Source organism: Drosophila kikkawai, chromosome 3L, assembly GCF_030179895.1.
Source record: "Drosophila kikkawai strain 14028-0561.14 chromosome 3L, DkikHiC1v2, whole genome shotgun sequence".
NCBI classification, from domain to species: domain Eukaryota; kingdom Metazoa; phylum Arthropoda; class Insecta; order Diptera; family Drosophilidae; genus Drosophila; species Drosophila kikkawai.
The window spans coordinates 19,248,669-19,269,515 of NC_091730.1; the positions used below are offsets into that span (position 1 = coordinate 19,248,669).

Sequence of the window (20,847 nt, forward strand, 5' to 3'; positions counted from 1 at the left end):
CTTATATTTTTATATTAATATTTATGTATTTTTTATATAAATATTTTATTATATTTTAAACAAATTTCTCAATTCAAAATGTTTATGATATAAATATTTTATTATATTTCAAACATCTAGAAGAGAAAAAGTCTCCTTTCAAAATTTGTCACCACTTTTGGGGTCAAGTACCCCACTGTGCCTCACACGATTTGTTGGCAAGAAACGTTTTTCGTTCAGTTCAGTGCGATCGTTCATCCACAGTGGATGTGCCGTCCCGGGTTCCGCCGCAACAGGTCGTTCCAGTTCCAACCTCGGGTTTCATTGGTAATAAGTGCATCCTCATCCTCTCCCCTTTCTTCTACACAGTGGGGGAGCATCGCGAGAGAGAGAAAAAGAGAGAGCGTCTTAACGGTCAAAAACAAAAGAGCGGAGCAGAGAGACCTCCATTTTGTTGTTGCAGCGCCTCAAAAAACAACAAAGTGTATGTTTTTATTTACACACAACCGTGACTAGTACAAAAACAAAGAAGTAAATAATTGTACACGGGCCAAATAATTATTTAAATGCTGTTTTAATTTGAAATCAAACAAAAGAGTGTACGAAAACAAGAGATCAACGGTCGCCACCCTGCAAACCATTTGGCGGTTGTTGAATCACCGCTCGCCAGAAGCAGTCTCCTGGAAGATTTTTAGACAAATTATTTTGGTTGAAATCCAAGGAGCATCTCCTGGGATTCGCTGTGGCGATTGCTGGAAGATTAATTTTAAATTAAAGTGGCTTCAAAGAAAAGGAAATTAAGGAATGCAAGATAAAAGTAGCGAAATAGTCTTCCGTTTAGAGGAGTCGCCTGCGACTCTTCCGCGATTTAAATGGTTTGCTGGGTGCACTGTCTAGTATTCTCCGAGAGTGTGAATCTATTTACATTTTGTATCTTTCTCTCAGCAAGCCACAAATACCAATTGCATCAATTGGAAATCAATATCAAATCTAGAATTGATTTTGGAATTGATTCTGTAGTAAAAAAAAACCTACAAAGTTGTATTTCTAAAAAAAACCCTACAAAGTTGTGTTTCTAGTCGCCCGCCATTGAACTATCAGAAGCCCTTCAAAACACTTGTTGAATTAGCGACAGTGTTTTCATTTTGCCCAACTGTTTAACCTTTCAGGCTAGCAGCAAAGGCAAAGCAAAAACAAACCAAAAGCTGTGCATGATCAACGATAAATTCATGTAATAAAATGGCAGGTTCCATTCGACCGTTATCAAGCCATATAAACAAAGGCAACCTCACAGTGATAGTGACTCTAACTAAGGCGTACACACACCCGCACTTGGTAACATATAGCTCTCGCCGCGAAGGCGGAACAGCTGGACGAATACCGCCCGCTGATTGCCTTTATCTTCCCTAATTACTCTGATAAGACTTAACCCAACCGTTTTTCATATTCTTCGACTTTGCCGGCAGATAATCCTCTCAAGATTTCGGGTATCGTGGAAAAGATTTTCGGCACATTCTGTATATAATTAATCTGAATCACAGCTGCAACACTTGACTAGACGTTTTCACTAAATATGTATTATATTAAATACCTATGTAATTGTAAAGATTGCCCTAATGGGATAAAATCAATTTCTTAATGAAGAATATGAATATAAATAAATATATAAATATACAAAAAATATAAATGAAAACGGCTAGATAGACTCGTCTGCTGATGCTATAATATATTTACATTTATGATTTTTGGGGTCGGAAATGATGAAAGTGTATAAAAATATGAAATATTAAATAAAAAATAAAATGTTAAATATTTAGAGACCTCTTTTCCAATGGATTTACAAACCGCACCGGTTCTTCGGAGTGTTTCTAAAGACTCTAAGCATTATAATTTAGTAAATTATGGTCAAAACTAATCACTGAACACATTTTTTATGTTAAATGTAAAAAATAATAAAAGAATATACATATTTACCCTCAATCAAAATAAAAAAGATATATGTATGTACATATATACAACATTATTTTACAAAGATAAAAAATATGTATACTACATTTTCCGCTCTTTCTTCTTTATACAAAATAAAACAAAGACGGGCACTTGACTTTTACAAATGACATTGATTTTACATTTATTTCATATACAAAAAAAATTGACATCCGATCCAATTCAGATTACAGAATGACTCATTGGCGCTGAAATCCAACCGAGAGAGTCACCACATCCGACCCACCCTCTGGAAGACAAAGAAGCCGACCGACCATGTCTGCTCGCTTCGAACCAAAAAGACTGCCCGAAGACGTGGACGATGGCCTGGAGACGCTGGAAGAGTACACGCAGCGATGGCGGTCCGTCCGAATCATTTACTACACCATGTTCCTGATGGCGCTCGGTTTCAGCATCATTCTCACCGGCATATGGCCCTTCCTTAACAAGGTGCGTTCTCCCATAGGTGGGTTGTTATCCCTTGGAGTTTCATCAGAATCTCTTTTTAGCTAGATCCCGATGCGGGCAAGGAGTTTATGGGCCTGATTGTGGCCGCCAATCCCCTTGGCCAGATGATCTTCAGCCCGATCTTCGGCTGGTGGGGCAACAGGCTGGGCAAAATCCGGCTGCCGCTGCTCCTCTCGCTATCCTTATTCACGTTGGCCAGTGCGGTGTACTCCTCGCTGGAACTGCGTCCGGATAATGTCAAGTACTGGATGCTGGGCTCACGGTTCCTTATCGGAGTTAGCTCCGCAAATATAGCTCTGTGCCGGTCCTATTTGTCAGCTGCCACAAGGATTACTGAACGCACCCACGCCGTTTCCATGGTGTCTTTGGCCCAGGTCCTTGGATTTATTATTGGTCCGACCCTGCAGGCGGCAGTTACTCCTCTGGGGGATCAAGGTTACGTCTGGCTGTGGGGCAAGATGCACTTCAACATGTACACTGCATCCGGCTGGATTAACGTTGGGATGAGCATCGGCAACTTTATGATGTTCCTTCCCGGCGTGTTTGAGGTAAATCGAAAGGATGCTTTGTTTGGATATACTTGGTAAACATCGTCTTCTTTAGGAACACAAAATAGCCGCTCGTGAGGTGATGGTCATGCAAGGCGGCACTTCGGAGCGAGAGACCTGGAAGGCCATCAAGCCGAACTATCTCTCCGCCTGGATATTGATCGTCGCCTTCTTTATTCTCGTCTTCAACTTTGTGCTACTGGAAACGTGAGTTGACGGAATCCGCGGAGATTTTATATGACTTCTCTAATCCTTTTCAGTCTGGGCACTTCCCTGACCATGGACATGTTTGCCTGGTCCAAGGCCGACTCCCTTTGGTACATGGGAATAATGATGACCACGGCAGCCATTGTGTCCCTGGTCACGTTTGTCCTGATCTCGCCATTGTGCAAGCTGATTGCGGAACGCTACTTGCTTATCTGGGGTGGATTCTCGCTCATGTTCCTCGGCCGAGTCCTCTTCGTGCCCTGGGGTCCGGATCCGCCCAAGCTGGCACAGGCTTTCAATGCCAGCCTCAACTTGAGCGACGACGATCCCCTGTTTTTGGGTTGCCCGCCCACGCAGGAGTGGTGTGGCGAACTGCCAGCTCTGACACTGACGCAGTTCATCATTGGCTTTGCCCTTACTTCGGTGGGCTATCCCATTGGTGTCACCCTCATCCAGACCATCTTCTCAAAGGTGCTGGGACCGCGACCCCAGGGTGTCTGGATGGGCTGGATGACTGGCTCTGGCTGTCTGTCACGCGTCCTGGGCCCCGTCTTTGTGGGTTCCATCTACACCAGACTGGGAACATATTGGACCTTCGGGGTGACCTCCTTCATGATGCTCGTCTCTATGTTTTGGCTGCAGTGCAGCAAGTAAGTTGCCCGTCGTTTTCCTAGGGGAATTACTTATAAAATAATTGTATTTTTCTTCGACTTCCACAGTCGATTGCTCATCCCACCGACTTTCGACAAGGCAACACCCGTAGAGCTGCAAGAACTGAGCAAGCATAATGGTGGCAGTAAGGTGGATGACGACGACGCCGGCGACGACTCACCGGAGGAGTTAGTCTCCAAAGAACATGGTAGCCACCACTCCCTCTCCCGGCCGTAGCGTCTGGAGAGACTCTAGCTGTAAGACAAAGTTGCACAACTGCCTTAATCCCTAGCTTTAAAATACAGGTTTATTTTTTGCATATTTCCGACTGAGCTTATGCTTTTATTGGTACTCGCAAAGTCCACAACATTGAACTGAACTAGGTTACTGATGAATCGTATCGTATGTATGTGTATGAGGGACGAGCACGTCGTTGTCTAGTCTTGGAGGCTTGTAGGAGGATGCTTCGACGAGTGTTTCCAACTTTTTTGTGGTTTAAGTATACGAATTACGGTTTAGGTGTAGTAAAATACGCTTGGCTACCAAGGCGGCAGCCACAATTGTGAAAATGTCGTCGGCAGCAGCAGGGGTTGGTGTGGCTGCTGGTGGTTCTGGTGATGCGGCGGATGGTAGTAGGCCTGTGGCGACCAGTAAAACAACCAGCAATCCTGTCCCAACCCTCTCCTCGACCCATGTGTCGCCGTGTGGTACAGAGTGCGGGCCATGGGAAGGGTTAGGGGCAGTGCGACCGCAACTCAGCTGCTGCCGTGATAGTAAAACTCATCTCAGTAGGGCGCATAGCGGCGACCCGGAGGCGAGGGACCACGCATTCCGCGCGACGATATCATGCGATCGTCGAAGGAGTCGCGGCTAAAGTCCTCATACCCATGCGGAGTTGGAGAGCTGTAGGGGAGAAGGAATAACAGGCTTTAGTAACTGAGCAGAGAGAAAAAGGAAGTAAGTAGAGCTGGGAAAAAATCGATACTCAATGCATCGATTTTGACATCGAGTTTTTCTCAGCTGTAGAAGTAAGACCTCTTGAAAATAATTACAACATCATAGGAAAGAGTTGATAAGAAATCCCCCATATAATATTATCTATAAAAGTGATTAATTTGAAGGTTAATACCGCAAACAAAGGGTATCAGATAGTAGTTCTAAAGAGATTTCTGGGAGTCCCCTATTTTACATTCCATTATCAACTAGGATGAGACTTACCCGTAGCGACTCATTCCATTGCTGCTACGCGGCGGTGGCGGCGAGCGGCGACTAAACATAGTGTCATATCCACGCGAGACGCTGCAGGAGCGCAGGCTGCCGCTTAGCGGGGGTGGAAGTGGCATGGGTTCACGGCGCGAGATCGGCGGCGGCGGAAAGTCGCGCATCCGCGATGTTTGATAGCGACGCTCGTACAAATCACGTGAGTCCTCAAAGCGGCGGTCATAGTAATCATATTCCTGGGAACGCAAAAGAAGCATTTCATCAGTACCAGAAAATAAATTGTTTTGGGGAGGAAGTGGGGGAAGTCATGGATATGCAGAAGGGTGATGTGTCTACGGGATATGGATACTGAATTTACCCTAAAGCCATCCATGATGCGGTCACGCAGGAATGGCGGCGGCGGTGGTGGCGGCGGATACGGGTCACGTCCGTACATGCGATCTCTGTAGCCGCCGGCGCTGAGCGGTGAGGGCGGCTCCCGTCCGCCTCCAGCGCTGCCATAGAGGCGCGGACACTCTTTCGACCAATGACCGGAACGTCCGCAACGATAACACTGCTCCGGATCGCCCATGCCCGGCTTGGGGCGGACACGACTAGTCGAAACTTGAACCTTGAGCGGCTGGCCGTCTACGACGCGACCGTTCAGCTCCTTGATGGCGTCCTGCACGTCCCCGACACAATCCAGATGAACGAAACCATAGTTTCGCACAATGTCGCACTCGACGACGGTGCCGTATTTCTGGAAAAGTTCCCGCACCTCCGGCGCTCGCGTTTTGTCGGTCAGATTTCCCACGAAGATTTTCGTTGTCGGCGTGTTGGGGGCCCGACGACTCTTGGCCGCCTCCACCTTGATGGCGAACTCATTCAACACGTAACCGTTCAGATTCTGTATGGCATCGCGACCCTGCTGCTCGGTCTCCATGTGCACGAAACCATAGTTCTTGACCACGTCGCACTCGACGACGGTACCGTACTTCTCAAAGAGCGCCCGCAACTCGGTGGCCTGCGTCTTTTCATCAAGATTCCCGATGAACAACTTGAACGTGCCGGCTCCGGGCATGGCGGCAACGGGTTCCGCTACGTGGTCGTCCACGGTTCTTTCGTTTCTTGCACTTGGTGTGGGGAGGTCCCGAAAATTGATTATATACGCGGCGGCGGCGGCTTCACGGGCAGCGGCAGCGGCGTTCTTCGGATATATATATCGCGTAAGGGCGACGGGCGGGCTTGATACTACGGCAAGACGACTACGGGTCCCGGACAAACGCGACCTCAAGAGGGGATAGAAGAAAACAGGGCAGTTTTTCAGGCTGGTACGAACCAAGATGCAGTGCAGCAGCAGCAACAACGGCAGCAAATAAAAACAGCGCGGTGCGTGGCAAGTTACCAACAATTCTTTTCTCTACAAATATCTCGAGTCCTCGGTCGGTTTTTCGATTGCTACCACATACACAAAAAAGATGGCGACGGCCAGTGCGCATTTTTTCTCACGGTTTTCTGTACTCGCCGCTTGCGGTGGCGTGGCTTCGGAGTGCGGTAAATGGACGTGGGAGACTCACCTGGTTATTCAGCAGCTCTAAATTAAAATTACAGCGCAGAAACGCTTTTATTTTTTTACTTTCTTCACGGATGACACCTTTTCCTGAACGATATCCCAGTGTGACCTTGGTGAAAATTAGGCTATTACCCTAAAAAATCTCAAAAAGTTTCAATTTCCCCCTGAAAAATCCACGCCTGATGAAATAGTGAGAGTGACAGAGACAACTAGTGTGACCGCCGGTGCGAGAATAAAATACTAAAATATGTTGTTAAATATTTTTTGGAAATACTAACTTTAATTTAAATTTGTTATCGATCACGATATCACGAGTGTTGGTAGACGCTCGAAAAAACCGCGGTCGATAATTCACTGGCAGCAAAAAAAGCGGGAGGATTTGGACAAAGTTAATGCGAATTAAAAATTGCCAGCGATCATGGAGACGCCGAAGGGTAGTGGGTCCGCCTCACGCCCCGATCGCTCGGCCACCCCACGCCTCTCCGAGCGGAAGCGGCGACTGTTCGGCAGTCCCGTAACCCGAATAGTCAAGATCAATGACGATGAAGATGAGGACGTCGACATTCTTGGGGTTTCGCCCTTGAAGCCCCATGTGACGCCCAACAAACCGAGCGGGGGCTCCTTCACCGAGCACGCCACACCAGGCAGGAGGCGAGTGCTGCGCAGCAGCCCCAATAGCAGCCCCGAAACCAACAAGGAAAACAAGACGGGGCGCAGCAAAAGGGCTGTCGTGGCGGCCACGGCCACGGAGGAGCAGCTGCCGCACTTGTTCACCACCACAATGCGGCTGAATAGCAACAGTAGCAGCAGCCAAGCCAGTAGCCCCCGTACGCCCAAGCAAGGACGTCGCCAGCGGCCGGATTCTCTTAAATCCTCGCCAGCCTCTGAGGCGGGATCACCGGCAGTACGCCAGGAACGGGCGAAGCCAAAGCCCAGGCCGGAGGTTAGCGAGAGCAGCACCAGACGCAGCCCCCGCAACGAAAAACTGAAGACTATGGAGCCCAGTCAAGGGGCAAGGAGTGAGCAAACCAGGATCAGTCCCAGAAACCATAGAAAAACCACAAAAACTGTAAACAATACAAAGGCTGCTTCTCCAGGATGTGTTACCACAGAACTTGGCCAGAAAAGCAGTACGAATAGCCAAAAGTCCCCAGTATCCATCCTTAAACCCACTAGAAAAAGCAATGAAGGCGGTTTGAAGAGTCGAAGAGCCTCTGTGACCATTATGAACCACGAAAAGGACCCAAACTCTCCTTTAAGAATCGGTGGAAACCCAACCAACCCCAAGACTCCAAAATCCAATATAGAAATGATGCTCGCTTCGGAGGATGAAGTAGATGAAGTAGATTGTAGGGCTGCTCCTCGTCAGCCCCAGAAGCGCCTGCACCCGGCCACGCCTTCTGCCAAGGCTGGCTCCTCAACAGAATCCGACTCGGGATCGCCGCAGAGCAAGTTGCGCAGGATGAACCTGGAGAGCAGCATACCCACAATGGCCTTCTATTCGCACAGTGAAAGTGGAGCGATGCGAGCGAAGGGAACACGAGGCAAGGCGGCCAGGACCCCTCAGTCGAGCAAGGCAAAGACCTCGCCGAAGCGTCGAGTCGCGCGGACGGGAATCAACAATGGAGTGAGACACAAGATTCGAAAGCGGCCTGGATTATCCCAACACTTGCCACAAACCAACTTGAATCACATCCTAAGCTCCCTGAGAAATGAGAGGCTGAAGAACTTGATCACCACCAAGCGCGAGGAACGCGCCAAGGTGGAGGAGGTGCACGAGATTCTGCGCACGGCCCGGGATCCGATCAAAATGGCCAAACCCTTAAGTGTGCTGGATTCCGAAGACGCCAACAACAACAACAATAACAATGTCTCTGTTGGAGCCATGTGGCGGGACACGGATAAAGACTTTAGCGACCTAAGTGAGGATGAAGAGAAGGTGGACATCTTGGATCCCGCAATGGAGCTGGAACCCATCATACCTTTAATACGGCACGAGACTACAACACACACTTCACCGCCCGCCGAGACTGTGGATCTCAGCAAGCGCAAGTTCTTCAAGTCGGGCCGCAGGAGCAGCACCTGCATGGAGGTTCGGATCACGGACAACATCAAGGCCAGTGTCAGCCAGGGCAAGATTGCCCTGGTTCAAACGCCACGCCGGAAGCCACGATCCGTTCGCGTCAAGTCAGCGACGATATTCTCCGCGGAGCAGGCCACCGTGGATGCGATCCTCAAAAGCTTAAATGACTCTGTGTTCGGTGAGATAGTTGAGTCTGAGCCCAAGGCGTCTATCACGCCCATGGAGACCGAATCCGAATCGTTGCCGGAAACGATCGAAACCGAGGCAAGGATAGATCTCGATCCCTTTGCTGTATTCCGACAACGATTGCCATACCAAACGGAGGATCCGGAGCTCATAGAGCAACAGCAAATCCTGCTCGAGTTCCTCATCAGCAACAACATCTGCACCGAAGAGAACTTTGAGATCTTCATTGCGAATCCGGACAGTCACAAGGAGGAGGCCAATCGGATTGTTGACGACCTGTACATGGTGGTGAACAGCGAGGAGGCATCGGCGCAGGTGGCTCAAATGGAAGCCGTGCCGCAACCAGTGGTGGTGGAGGCTCCACCTCCTCAGGATCCCGTCCCGGAAGAAGCCCAGCCAAAGCTATTTCCCATATTCACACAGCGACTGCAGCCTGTTGTCCAAAAATCCTCGCGTCGTCGACCCAGCACCTCCATGAGACTGCTGTCCGAGGCGGCGGGGGGATCCAATCAGTACCAGATCGATGCCGGGCAGAAGGCCTTTGGTGCCCGTCAGTGCCAGCAGTGCGGATTGGTGTACACCGTCCACGAACCGGAGGAGGAGCAGCTGCATCGTGAGTACCACAACTCGATCCATGTGCTGCGCTTCAAGGGCTGGATCGACGAGGATATTGTGGCCGTGTATCCGGAATGGGGCAACGATGGCCGCATCGTAAGGCTCAACGAACGGGCGCCGGCGGCACGACTCGAGCGACTCAAGGATCTCATCGGTGTGGTGGACAAGGAGCTGGGCTACTCTTCGTATATTGTGCCAAAGATATTCGTGGCCTTCATGGCGGTGCGAAAGCAACAGATTGTGGGTTTTTGCCTGGTGCAGCCCCTGTCGCAGGCCCATCGGTTCATCCAGGTCGATGGCACGGACTACTTCAGCGAGGAGACCTACCAGGCTAGGTACTTTTCTTTCTTATTTTAATATATTTTATATATATTATATATTTCTTTCCCCTTACAGTTGCGGAGTATCCAGGATATGGGTGTCACCCCTTCACCGTCGTGGCGGCATCGCCAGCAAGCTAATACGGGCTGTCCAGTGCCACACGATAATTGGTCAGGAGATTTCCATGGAGTCCATAGCCTTTAGCACGCCCACCGACGACGGGCGAGCTCTGGCGCGGCGGCTCACCGGGTTAGATAACTTTTTGACCTACGACCAGTGACCCAGGCCTCTTGGAAGAGCGGGAAAGACGGCTATTGAATAGCTGGATTAGTTTGGATTTAGGATTGCTTCGGAACCTGTTCTAACTTATTAAGTTACAAGTGGCGAGTACAAGCGCCATTTCAATTGTGTTTTAAGGGTGGAACAAGTGTCCCCGTGATTATGCAATAAAGTTTGGTTTAATACATTTAAATAAACATTTTTCTGAAATTAATACTATTTCATTAGAAGGAAATAAGGATTATTGATTTGAATATTGAATAATGCGTAGTTCGAACATAAAAACGATTTTCGTTTGTGACTTTTCAGGTTTGTAATGTTTCTTGTTTTCTTAATTTTCAAATTGTTTCCTATTTTTTAAAAGGATTCGAACCTAAAAACTGGTTTTTGTCTGTTTTAAGTCTTATGCATCAGATTTAAGGGAGCTTTTTGTGGTAAATTCTTGTACAGTTTCAGAAAATTCTCTTTGTCCTGAAAGAAAAATTATTTTAATCCAAGCAAAGATTTCTTCATATTTTAGATTTATAAACATATTAAATATTAATTAATAGTATTTAAACAATACCACTTTCCTATGTTTATAAATAAAACTTTTTAAGGGAAATTTAAAATACCCCCAAAAGTGTGCAACAAATAAGTTCCCACACGTGCACCTGCGATCGATAACAATCAATCGAACCACTTGCAACCCTGAGCCGAAGCAGCCAATGTCATCACTAACTTCTGAGCCAGGCTTTTGGGCGTTGTTTTCGTTGCTGCAAAGTGGATGAAATCGAGAACTTTGAGGAATCTAAACGGCTCAGACATCTGAATGGGACTTGTGCCAATCCTGGAGATCACCAATAGCGCGCAGATGGTAAGTCCGGCTGGAGTAATCGAGAAGTGAAGACGGATATTTCAAGCGCCACTTGCCACGCCCAATGTGTGTTTAATTGGAATTGCTGGCAATTGGTTTCGGGGTTGCTGTGCGTGCAGCGTGGTGGTTGAACTTAAGCAGCGCTTCTCCCTGCTCCATTCTCAACTCCAAGCGCTTTGTTCGTTGCAGACAATTGAGCGTTGTGCAGCAGGCAGCCTTCAAGTACCACACCCATAAAAGACTATGTCCACAATCGAAGAGGAACGCAAGGCGTACGAAAAGAATCCCTACTTCACCGGCCACATCTACGGCAACTTCTCGCCGTTTTATGTGACTATTGCCATCTGCACGGTTGTCCTTGGCTCGATCATCATATTGAACATCATCTTGGGCTGCTGCTCCAAGCACCGCAAGTACTGGCAGGACAGGCACACGGGCAATCGCTGGCTGGTATCCATTTGGTCAGCCACTCCGCACAAGCAGCCGCCATTGGACTTTACTGAGTTGAAAGACGCCTCCTACTTCCAGCGCTTCCATGTGAGTCATCATAGTTTGAGCTTAAGAAGGTTTTAACTTGGGTCTTTCCAGCCCACCACTCATCAGCAAGTGTTCCCCGACGACGTCGTGATTGGCGTTGACGACTTGGAGCCCGTTCATCAGTCCCCGTCGCATCAGCAGCAGCGTCCGCCACGCCCCGAGGGCCGCACCCTGCACCAGCAGCGTCAACGCGAGGAATACGTGGAGCTCCAGAAGCGCGAGAGCGACATCTAAGAAAGGGGAAAGATGGCTCTTTACTTTCTTTATCCCGCCGTGGCCGCCGTTGCCCTGTTCATCGTTGCCGTGATCATTGTCATGCTGCGCTACGGTCCCCGTTTGTGCGGCCTGCGCCACCATGCGCTCCCGGACAACGACGACCTGCGGGAGAAGACGTACGAGCACGAGATTAGCTATGCCTAATCTCCAATTTACACTCTTATGCTTCTTTTATATCAACTAACCTTTAGATATCCCGTAAGCTGCCTCCACTAACCCATCTGCACCCAAGAGTAATTATTTTGCATGCAGTACAAACATCCATTTTCCATCCACAATAATCAGACAATGTGCCTTAATCTCTCGTGAAAAATTATGCCGTCCAAGTGTCTTTTTAGTGCCGTAAGATCGTAATAACTACAAATAATCGTATACATTTACCCCTTTTGGGTAGTCGACAGATGCTGCATTTAATGTAACAAATCAAATATTCTATATAAATATTTCTACAACATATCAGTATGTCTTGCATCTGCTTATATCAATGCAAACTCTATACATTTGTATGTGTCCGCTCAGTTCTCCCCAATATTGTATCACTTTGAATAAAGCTCGAGTTTACGTTCCCGATAAAAAGTATAATAGTGTTTTTTTAATGGGGGGAAAATGGTATGTTTAATGTTTATGTGTTTGCGGTGTTCATCCTAAACAAAGAATCATCCTATATCAAAAAAATTAACTACCTTACCCCCATCTTAATGGTCTTCAATAAATTGTATAATACGGAATTTCTTAAATATATTTCTCAAGTTTTTTTAAACTAAATTTTTCTGGACAATAAATTTTTCAAAGCCCATAATAACAATGTACAATTTTATAATAAATTCTTAAATAATAAATTGAGCAAATCAATACATTCGGAATAGGGAGTACGTGCAATGGACTCCAATAAATTGAGATAAATTGTTCAAAAATCGATAATCATAAATCTAACTTCGTTTGGATGCTTTCTTAGGCAGCTTCCGAACATGACGCGCCGTTTGCTTGGCTGGAGCGGCCAGCTCATAGCGAAAGATAATGCACCGGCGGTCCAGGAAACCCCTCAGCTCCTTAGGATCGTAGCGATGACCCATCTGCTTCAGGTACAAATATACCTCCTGCAGGTCTATGGGCTCGTACATGAGCACGCTCTCGTGCAGGCGGGGATTTGCGCAGAGCAGATTGTGCCAGGCTATGTGCAGCGGCACCAGCGGCTGCGGCGTCTTCTTGGAAACGTTCGTCTGCAGGATATAGAACTCAAAGTCGTCGCACAGACTGGGCGGCAGGGATTGGGAGAAGCGCAGCAGCTGATCTCCCGAGGCATCGTTGAACTTGAAATCCTTTCTTGGTTCCGTTGGCGTCAGGCAGTCCTCAGTGGGGTTGGAGATTACCAACTGGGAAAGTGGTTTAGATGATAATACGGGTGAAGATTTCGAGCGAACAATGGGCTCTGGTCGGAAAGGTAAACCCTGCATAATGGGATGAGTTTGATTGTAAATAAACTCTAGCATTTTCACGGCCTGCTTCCGTTTCAATGGCTTGATTCCGTAATTGTAAAGTAGCTGTAGAATCTCCGATTCTGGAAGGCTGGCGAAGTCCGGTTTGGGTTTGTGGCAAACACTTATGGTGTACACATTTCCGGCGACCTCCAGTTGATCCGGCACATCCTTGGGCATGCTCATCTCTTCTGGTTCTGCTGCAGGCATTTTAATCTCCGCATTCAGCAAACGATCGAGGCCACTGGGCATGACCTCCGTTTCGGAATTCTTTTTGCTTTGGAAAACCAACTGATCAAATTCATCAAAATCGTTGTCGGAATTGTGATTTTCCGGCTCGGTTATTTTTCCCAGCAATTCATCGAATTTGTGGCTGCTCCTTCGACCAAAAGGCTTAACTGGTGCATCCAAAAACGAGGCTTCTGCCCAATTGATATCGCTGCTTGACGACGAGTCAGGTCTTAACTGGGAGAAGCTAAATGGCTGTGAGGGAGCTGCATCCAGTATGCCAAACTCTGCTCGCTCTTTGCTAAGCGCACTCTTGTTGGGCGAATGTGAATCACCTGCCATCAAAAAGGCATTTAGATCCTCCTCGGTTTCGAAGTGGGGAATAGCGCGCTTTTTAGCCACTGGAGAAGAAAAACTGCTGCTGTCGTCGGAGTTCTCATTTTCGAAATTGACAGCCGCCATGGTTGACTTGTTGGCCTTCCAAATGGAATAGTTGATCTCCTCATCGGACAGCAGAATGACATCGTTGTCATCATCGCTATTTTGCGTCAAATCCACACTTACATCTGAGTGGATACAGGGGGTAGGAGTTGGTAATGGCTCCCTCATCTCAGCAGAGCTGTTAATCTTCCAGTTGAACGGGCTTTTGAAACTGTTATCGGTGGACAAGCTGACACTTCTTCGCAAAGAGTTCCTGGAGAAGTTTAGCTCACTAAAGCTAGAGCTTCTTTCAATATGGCTTGAAGGGGTTACAGTATCTACGTGGAATGAGTGTTTGAAAGCCTGCGAAAAGGAAATTTCAGCCACATTTTCCTCTTCTTTTTCTACTGTAGGTATTGCATATTTGAGGAACAACTCCTTGGAGATGGTAGAGCTTTCTGTTTGGGTTTGGGAATCCAATGCGGAAGTGATGTTAAAATTGTCTACATCAGAGTCAGACTCAAAGACAGCGCTCATATTGAAGATTTTTGGGGATAATCTCGATGAATTTGGATCATTATTCAAGTCAGCTTTTGTACCTTCATCACTGGAACTCGAAAAGACTTCGTAGGTGGTTATCTGAGTAGGCTCTTCGCTGCTGCTTATTATTTCCACTTCTTTTACTGGACTCTTATTCTTGTAGACCCTCAAGGAGAAATCTTTCAGCTCCTCTGGCTCCTTGGAGTCAGATATGGTGGGTATATTCATTTCCTCATCGGAATCAGCAAAGAGATCGGGTGAAGTGCAGCGCGTGGGAACGCTTAAGATAGTCACAACTGGCGGCTGTTCATTTTCCTTGTCGTCCTTGGTCATTTTGGGTCGCTTATCGGGCGGCTCTTTTGAGGGACTGCTTTTGGTGGAGGATGCCTCATCCTCCTCAACCAATTTTGAGTCATCTTCAATCATATTCTCTGCCACCAGCTTTTCAAGCTTATCCAGTTCCTCCACCACTTGCTGATCCATCTCCTGTGGATCTCCAAAATGCTTTTCCAACTCCGCGTATACCAACTCAAGTTGCTTTTTTAGTTGGCGGCTTTTTTGGGTCTCACGTTCCGGGGACAAGTCCCTTCCCTGTATCGCAGCCCAATTCTTGAGTAGATGATTGGCTGGTGTCTGGCTTACCTCTATCAAGTCGGTCACATAGTACAGACTCAAATCTTCTAAAGCACCTTCGTTGGGTTCGTGAAGGATTTGAGATTTCCTTGAGGCTCTGAGTGGCTGAAGGTGGGAGCTGATCAGTTCGTAGGGTGGCATCAAGCGGTCTTTATCCTGCAGCTCCTTGGTGCGCATTTGCTGGGCCATCAGTGTGGATACCTTCTCCTCCACCTTCTTCTGTTGGACTTCAGCATTTCGTAGGGTTAAGGCAGTGAATTTATTGGCCCATTTGCCGCGTCTGCTACCTTTTCCAGGAACCACAGGCAGGACTCCCAGTGATTTATAATCTTAAAAGCGATTTGGGGAAAGGCATTATAATGAAGGCTTTACTAACTCTTTAGATTCTACATACCTTCCTTTGCCGCTGTGCGAAACCCGTACTTCTGCAGCTTGCGTCTTATGTTCTCCGTGGAATCCTCAGCATCGTCGATCAGGTCCACCACGGCCTCCTCCTCGTTGTCGTCGTTCAAGCGCAGGCATCCCCGTTTCTCAGCCTCGGACTTGGACAGCGCCAGCGCCATCTCAATATCGTCGGGACTGAAGTTGTCCGCCAGGCAGTGCTGGGCCGTGACCTCGGCGAAGATGTGTTCGTTCCGCAGGAAATTGCTGATGCTCGGTTGCTGCTTACTCCTGCCCCGTCCCCGGCGGGAAGTGCCTGTGGATGAGCTAGTGCCGCTGCCCTTGAGCTTGGGTGCCTTTTTAGGCTTTGGTCCTGGTTTTTCGAACACATTGCTGGCCCGTATGGGTTTTATTTTGGGCGAAGGAGGTTCGCTCTCCACTGGAGGTGCGAGTGGTGCTGGTAGATTCTTTGCAGTCTCTTCTGGAGTGCCAAAATAGTCGGTCAGTGATAAGGGGGTAGTGCTGCGCGTCGATCTTTAAAAGAAAAAAGAAAACAATGTGGTCTTTGGTTAATAAACTACATTTTATTCATCAACAAATAATTATGTATATTTAAATAAGAATTACCGAAGCTTGTTGGAGGCTTGCTGCAGGTTCTTGAAGTTCGCCCGCCGCGTCTGTCGATCCATTATTTAACCCTCTGCTCCTCACTCTCCTCGATGGCCTCCTTAATGAAACGCGCTGTGCGCGGAGCGGGAAACTCGAAGAGGGCCTTCCTATCCCGCTCCTGCTCGGTTTGGGCCAACGCCGCGGACAGCTTTTCGTTGGAGATCCGCTGAATGGGCGTCAGGCTGGAGGAGGAAAATCATTAAAAAACGTGGTTACTGGGATGTTCCCCTTGGGAATGTTTACCTCCAAATCCCGAAGAGCACTGTTCCAGCGGCCAGCAGGGCGTAGGCAAAACGATTGCGGTACGTGTAGGATGGTGTGCCGAAGGTGCGTCTGGGCTTGCGCTTGGTGGTATCAATGGGATCCATTACTGCCAGTGCGCTTTATTATATAATTAAAAGCATTTTACAAGCACCGGCTAAAAATTATGAAAACATTCCACCACTCCAGTGTGACCAGGTCCAGCGTTGCGCGAATAGGACTGCCATATCTGCTTAAGCTGGCTTGCCCAGGGCTGCCAGCTTTTGCTTATACTATTATGATACTGCCGCTTTAATTGGAGATTTCATTAAAGGTTTGACAGCTCTATAGCGTTTTAAAAACATAATTTGAAAGATTTCCGCATACATCACTGCGTGAATACTTTGACGAGGAATTCAGAAATTCATAGGTATACTGCAAAATGCGGACTTTTTATTGTTTACCTGTTTAAATCGGTGTGACCGTAGTCGTGTTACCAAAATAATCCAATCAAAATAACATAAGAATTGCATTACAGTATCATAAGGCCATTGCAAATTCTTTATTTTTATTGCAAATGCCTTTGTTAAATTTAAATAAATGATAATATAACAAGAAACAATAATGGAAACAGCGGAGGCAGCAAGTCCGGCTGATGCGGAGAGTCCGGCCAAGTCGGTAAACGGCATTTCCCACCGGGAAAACCACAATTCGGATGAGAAATCAAGTGAAGACGTGGAACAGAAAACGGATTTTATGGAGCAGCAGCTGGAAGAAAGCAATGCGAAATCCGAGACCCCCTTAACAGAACCGGAACTCAAGGATGAGGGCAAAATGGAAGAGGATCTGAAGGCGGCTGTGCTTGAACAAGTGCCAGTCGAAGAAGGAGCTGCAGAACTCACCCTGCGATTCAAGGATCTGCAGGCGCAGGAAAAGGAGGAGGAAATGGATGCCAAACCCAGGCAAAACGATATCCTCTCCCACGTCCACTGCCTAGCCCAACTGGAGGAGCAGCGTCGCAGCTACGAGCAGCAGTTGGAGCAACTTCGCACCTCCAATAGCCAGAAGGACAACATGATAACCCTCATCCAGCGCGAGAACGCCATCCTGGACAAGGAGAAGCAGGCGTGCCGCAAGGAAATGGACATGGCTAACAAAGAGAAAGAAGCCACCGTCATAAAGTTTGCCATGAAGGAGAAACTCCTTATCGATGCCAAAAAGGAAAAGGAGGTTGTGGAGAAGCATCTGGCCGAGGCCAAAAAGGAAGTGAAGAACATGACCACAAGATTCCAGGCCGTAAACGAGGAGAAGTCCCGTATGACATACGTGATTGATGAAAAGGTACGCTTGATAACCGCTTTAAGTACCATCTTTATTTATCCTTTTTACCCTTTATCAGTGCAACGAAGTGAGAAAGTATCAGCGGGAGTGTGAGAAGTATAAGACCGAAATGGGTCACTTGGAGTCCAAGCTGAAGTATCACATCAACAAGCTGGGATACGAGGCGGAGGCCAAGGCGGTAAGTTTGGATTACATAAGGAGTTTCGCTTTATCATTTAATAATAATACATTTTTCAGGCCCTAGAACGCAAGCTGGAGGAGGAAAGAAATGCTCCCAATAAGCTGGAGGAGAAGGCAAATGGTGGGTTTATATTCTACCAATTGCATTTTAAATTTCAAAAGAAATTTTTTCTTTTATCAGAGAAACTCAAAATGGAATTTGAAGCCAACACAATACTCCTGAAACATGAGATCACTAGCAAGACTGAGGCTCTAGAAAAAGTCACCAAGGACCAGCAAAAACTTGGCGAAGCCAACAGGGAACTGCAGCAGCAGCTTCAGGAGATCACAGCATCGCATGGCCAACTCACTGATGAACTGAATCGCTTAAAGGAGCAGCACAACTCCGTGGAGGCTTCCTACAGCGATGAGCTGCTTAACTCCGCCAAACTGAGGGGGCAGCTGGAAGAGCTCCAGCTCCTGCGCACGCAGAATACTATGTAACACAATATTTTTTTGCTTTAAAAATTTCAATTATATATAAATTTCATAATTACATTTTCTAGCAACGAGGAAAAGCTGGTGGAAGAACAAACGCGAGTTCAACAGTTGGAAGCCTTGGCCCACGACAACGAAGCCGATTTGGAACAGCTAAAAGTCAAGAATCACGAATTGCTCAGCATTAACAAGGAGATGAGTGAGCTGATTGTGCGTCTGCAGAATGACATTTGTCTGGCGGAAGCAAAGGTAAGATACAAAAATTATATATAAAAATATAAAATAATTAAAAAGGAAAAAATATACATGCCCCGGGTGAGGCTCGAACTCACGACCTTAAGATTATGAGACTTACGCGCTGCCAACTGCGCCACCGAGGCCTTGGATACCACTAGGGAAATCTTATAAACATCAATTGTACATTCGTTTCCTTTTATTTTCTAGGCCCTTGGTTTGGAGGCGGAAAATAAGTTACTGAAGCAGGAGAAGCTCAGCTACGACTCCAAATACCATCAACTGGAGCAGCAGCTTAGCTCAGAGGCTATGGAGAAGAACGAGGAGCGCCTGCTGCTGGCCAAGCACTTGTCCGAGAAGACCAAGCTGTACGAGCTGACCAAGCAGAAGCTGGAGGACGTCCAGGGGGACTATGAGGCCACCCAGCACAAGCATGCCACCTTGGTGAAGGAACTGCAGCGGGAGCTAAACAAGTACAAAAGGGGGATACCGGAACCCAAGACTATGCCCATTAGCTATTGCAGCAACTGCCAGCAGGCGATAAATGGCAACTACCCAACGGAGAATCCTCAGCACCAGCGCAGCCATAGTCGCTCCAGTAGCCATGGCAGCCTGCACAGCAGCAGCCGACGGGCCAGCGAGTCTTCCGAATCCGAAACCGTAGCCAGTAGCGCCACCACAGTACAACCTCCGCCAGTACCCCAGCAGGATCTGCAGGCAGTGCCGTCCAAGAAGGTGCTCGTTGAGCGGATACTGCGTCTCCAGCAGGCCACCGCTCGCCAAACGGAGCGCATAGAGTTCCTGGAGAACCACACGGCTGCCCTGGTTTCCGAAGTTCAGAAAAAGTCCAAGGTGGTGCAGCACTACATGCTCCGGGACCAGACAGCCGGGGCTCTCACGACATCCCGCAGCGATCAGAACAAGAGCGAGCTGGTCAAGTACGGCAATGGTATCATGGCGGCCATCTATGGAGGATCCTCGAAGGCGGGTGGCGAAAACAAAGCCATGTCGCTCGAACTTTCGCTAGAGATTAACAAGAAGCTGCAGACAGTGCTAGAGGACACGCTGCTGAAAAATATCACGCTCAAGGAGAACCTGGACGTCCTGGGCCTCGAAGTGGACAACCTGACGCGGAAGTTGCGCACCATGGAGGCCTGCAGCAGCAAGTGATGCCAGCATTCCCATCCATCGTATTCCATTCCAGAGTCTAACCCGTGTACATATAGTTAACGTATACCTTTTGTGCTTAAGTTTATGTGTAAATTAAATGTATTTAATATTTTAACAGCCTCTCAGTCCTATAACAATCCCTCGTACAGCTTGCTGCTGACCGGTTTTGGCTGCCCCAGGCCCACGCCAAAGCTCACAGAGGGTTTTTCGCCCTCCTGCGCCAATCTGGCCAGCTTGTTGTGGGTCTGCTTGAAGTGAACCTTCATCTGGGGATTGCGCTCGCCCGTCTCCTCGGTCACGTACTCACGGAGCAGCGGTGGCAGGTCAATCTTGGTGGGCAGCACCACCTGCTCTAGCTTCTGGTTGTTGTTGAGGTACTTTGCCTCCTGGTCTTGCGGCACCAGTTCGTAGTCCGCCTTGTAACTGGTGCTGTAGATCTCCACCGGCTTCGGCTGCTTCACGCCTCGCCAGGTCTTCTCCACGGTAACTCGTACCTTCCGCACCTCGCCCGGTTGCTCGTCCACGGCTTGCACTTTTAGGATCCGCATGTAGCACGGCTCCGGATAGCGCTGGAACATGTTACGTATGAGCATGCGGCCCACACCCCAGTTCGGCAGCTCCGACACCAGCTCCCAAAGGGTGTTGCCGCGGAAATCAGTGGTTCGGCCGATGTACTTAATAACTTTTTGGGCCATATTTGCCGGTTACTTGACGGGTTTTAATTGAAATTGATGGAAAATTGCAAAAACCAAAATAGTTACAGCGGCTAGAACACTGATTTATTATCGATAGCACCGATAATATGGTCATATTTAAATCGGTCAACAGCTGCTGAAATTGGCGCTACCATACCTTGCGAGAAATTTTGAAATATTCCGTTACTTTCCGCACCTGCAATGATTCTTCGTTGTGGAAAACCTTTATATACGGGTGCAATCTTTGGAGTTTTAGTTTTTCCTCGAATTTTCTAACTGAATTCCTATAACCCACATTTAGTGTATACAAAATGTAATATACATTTTTAAAATCTTTAATCTACCGGCAAGTCACAGCCACGTAAGTCTGACTTGAATCTTTTCCATTTATTAATATAA

General features: G+C 47.7%; 9 protein-coding genes and 1 non-coding gene across 12 annotated transcripts; 5 read left to right on the top strand and 5 right to left on the bottom strand.

Moving 5' to 3' along the window:
• Nucleotides 1–167: 167 nt before the first annotated feature.
• On the top strand, nucleotides 168–4,160 carry Cln7 (CLN7/MFS domain-containing 8). 3 transcript variants are annotated; one of them, XM_017180610.2, is made up of 6 exons: nucleotides 168–306; nucleotides 2,153–2,415; nucleotides 2,475–2,981; nucleotides 3,037–3,188; nucleotides 3,242–3,838; nucleotides 3,908–4,160. In XM_017180610.2, exons 2-6 carry the CDS (start codon nucleotides 2,242–2,244, stop codon nucleotides 4,074–4,076), a joined length of 1,599 nt encoding a protein of 532 aa, XP_017036099.1. In that variant the 5' UTR covers nucleotides 168–306; nucleotides 2,153–2,241; the 3' UTR covers nucleotides 4,077–4,160. The 3 variants fall into 3 exon arrangements, with proteins under 3 accessions (XP_017036099.1, XP_017036100.1, XP_017036101.1); XM_017180611.3 differs by lacking the exon at nucleotides 168–306 and adding an exon at nucleotides 349–463; XM_017180612.3 differs by lacking the exon at nucleotides 168–306 and having other exon boundaries at nucleotides 2,274–2,415; nucleotides 2,479–2,981.
• On the bottom strand, nucleotides 4,146–6,769 carry lark (RNA-binding protein lark). Its single transcript, XM_017180613.3, has 4 exons — nucleotides 6,617–6,769; nucleotides 5,419–6,328; nucleotides 5,058–5,296; nucleotides 4,146–4,742 (listed from the first exon to the last, which is right to left on the bottom strand). The coding sequence occupies exons 2-4, from the start codon at nucleotides 6,118–6,120 to the stop codon at nucleotides 4,625–4,627; spliced, it is 1,059 nt and encodes a 352-aa protein (XP_017036102.1). The 5' UTR covers nucleotides 6,121–6,328; nucleotides 6,617–6,769; the 3' UTR covers nucleotides 4,146–4,624.
• Nucleotides 6,770–6,813: 44 nt separating this feature from the next.
• On the top strand, nucleotides 6,814–10,279 carry eco (Establishment of cohesion). Its single transcript, XM_017180609.3, has 2 exons — nucleotides 6,814–9,831; nucleotides 9,893–10,279. Exons 1-2 carry the CDS (start codon nucleotides 7,031–7,033, stop codon nucleotides 10,095–10,097), a joined length of 3,006 nt encoding a protein of 1,001 aa, XP_017036098.1. The 5' UTR covers nucleotides 6,814–7,030; the 3' UTR covers nucleotides 10,098–10,279.
• Nucleotides 10,280–10,796: 517 nt separating this feature from the next.
• On the top strand, nucleotides 10,797–11,723 carry wrm1 (wurmchen 1). Its single transcript, XM_017180634.3, has 3 exons — nucleotides 10,797–10,952; nucleotides 11,142–11,489; nucleotides 11,541–11,723. Exons 2-3 carry the CDS (start codon nucleotides 11,196–11,198, stop codon nucleotides 11,721–11,723), a joined length of 477 nt encoding a protein of 158 aa, XP_017036123.1. The 5' UTR covers nucleotides 10,797–10,952; nucleotides 11,142–11,195.
• Nucleotides 11,724–11,735: 12 nt separating this feature from the next.
• Nucleotides 11,736–12,347, top strand: wrm2 (wurmchen 2). Its single transcript, XM_017180636.3, has one exon. The coding sequence runs from the start codon at nucleotides 11,736–11,738 to the stop codon at nucleotides 11,907–11,909; it is 174 nt and encodes a 57-aa protein (XP_017036125.1). The 3' UTR covers nucleotides 11,910–12,347.
• Nucleotides 12,348–12,486: 139 nt separating this feature from the next.
• Nucleotides 12,487–16,211, bottom strand: mus312 (mutagen-sensitive 312). Its single transcript, XM_017180633.3, has 3 exons — nucleotides 16,070–16,211; nucleotides 15,456–15,976; nucleotides 12,487–15,390 (listed from the first exon to the last, which is right to left on the bottom strand). Exons 1-3 carry the CDS (start codon nucleotides 16,129–16,131, stop codon nucleotides 12,695–12,697), a joined length of 3,279 nt encoding a protein of 1,092 aa, XP_017036122.1. The 5' UTR covers nucleotides 16,132–16,211; the 3' UTR covers nucleotides 12,487–12,694.
• LOC108084428 (uncharacterized) lies at nucleotides 16,131–16,590 on the bottom strand. The gene is made up of 2 exons (XM_017180635.2): nucleotides 16,355–16,590; nucleotides 16,131–16,293 (listed from the first exon to the last, which is right to left on the bottom strand). Exons 1-2 carry the CDS (start codon nucleotides 16,477–16,479, stop codon nucleotides 16,131–16,133), a joined length of 288 nt encoding a protein of 95 aa, XP_017036124.1. The 5' UTR covers nucleotides 16,480–16,590.
• A 291-nt stretch (nucleotides 16,591–16,881) lies between these two features.
• Nucleotides 16,882–19,868, top strand: Golgin104 (Golgin 104). The gene is made up of 6 exons (XM_017180637.3): nucleotides 16,882–17,692; nucleotides 17,751–17,870; nucleotides 17,930–17,993; nucleotides 18,054–18,351; nucleotides 18,418–18,598; nucleotides 18,794–19,868. The coding sequence occupies exons 1-6, from the start codon at nucleotides 16,976–16,978 to the stop codon at nucleotides 19,751–19,753; spliced, it is 2,340 nt and encodes a 779-aa protein (XP_017036126.1). The 5' UTR covers nucleotides 16,882–16,975; the 3' UTR covers nucleotides 19,754–19,868.
• On the bottom strand, nucleotides 18,657–18,729 carry TRNAM-CAU (transfer RNA methionine (anticodon CAU)). Its single transcript has one exon. It is a non-coding gene; the product is annotated as a tRNA-Met (tRNA).
• mRpS34 (mitochondrial ribosomal protein S34) lies at nucleotides 19,822–20,557 on the bottom strand. Its single transcript, XM_017180639.3, has one exon. It carries the CDS (start codon nucleotides 20,446–20,448, stop codon nucleotides 19,882–19,884), a length of 567 nt encoding a protein of 188 aa, XP_017036128.1. The 5' UTR covers nucleotides 20,449–20,557; the 3' UTR covers nucleotides 19,822–19,881.
• Nucleotides 20,558–20,847: the final 290 nt, after the last annotated feature.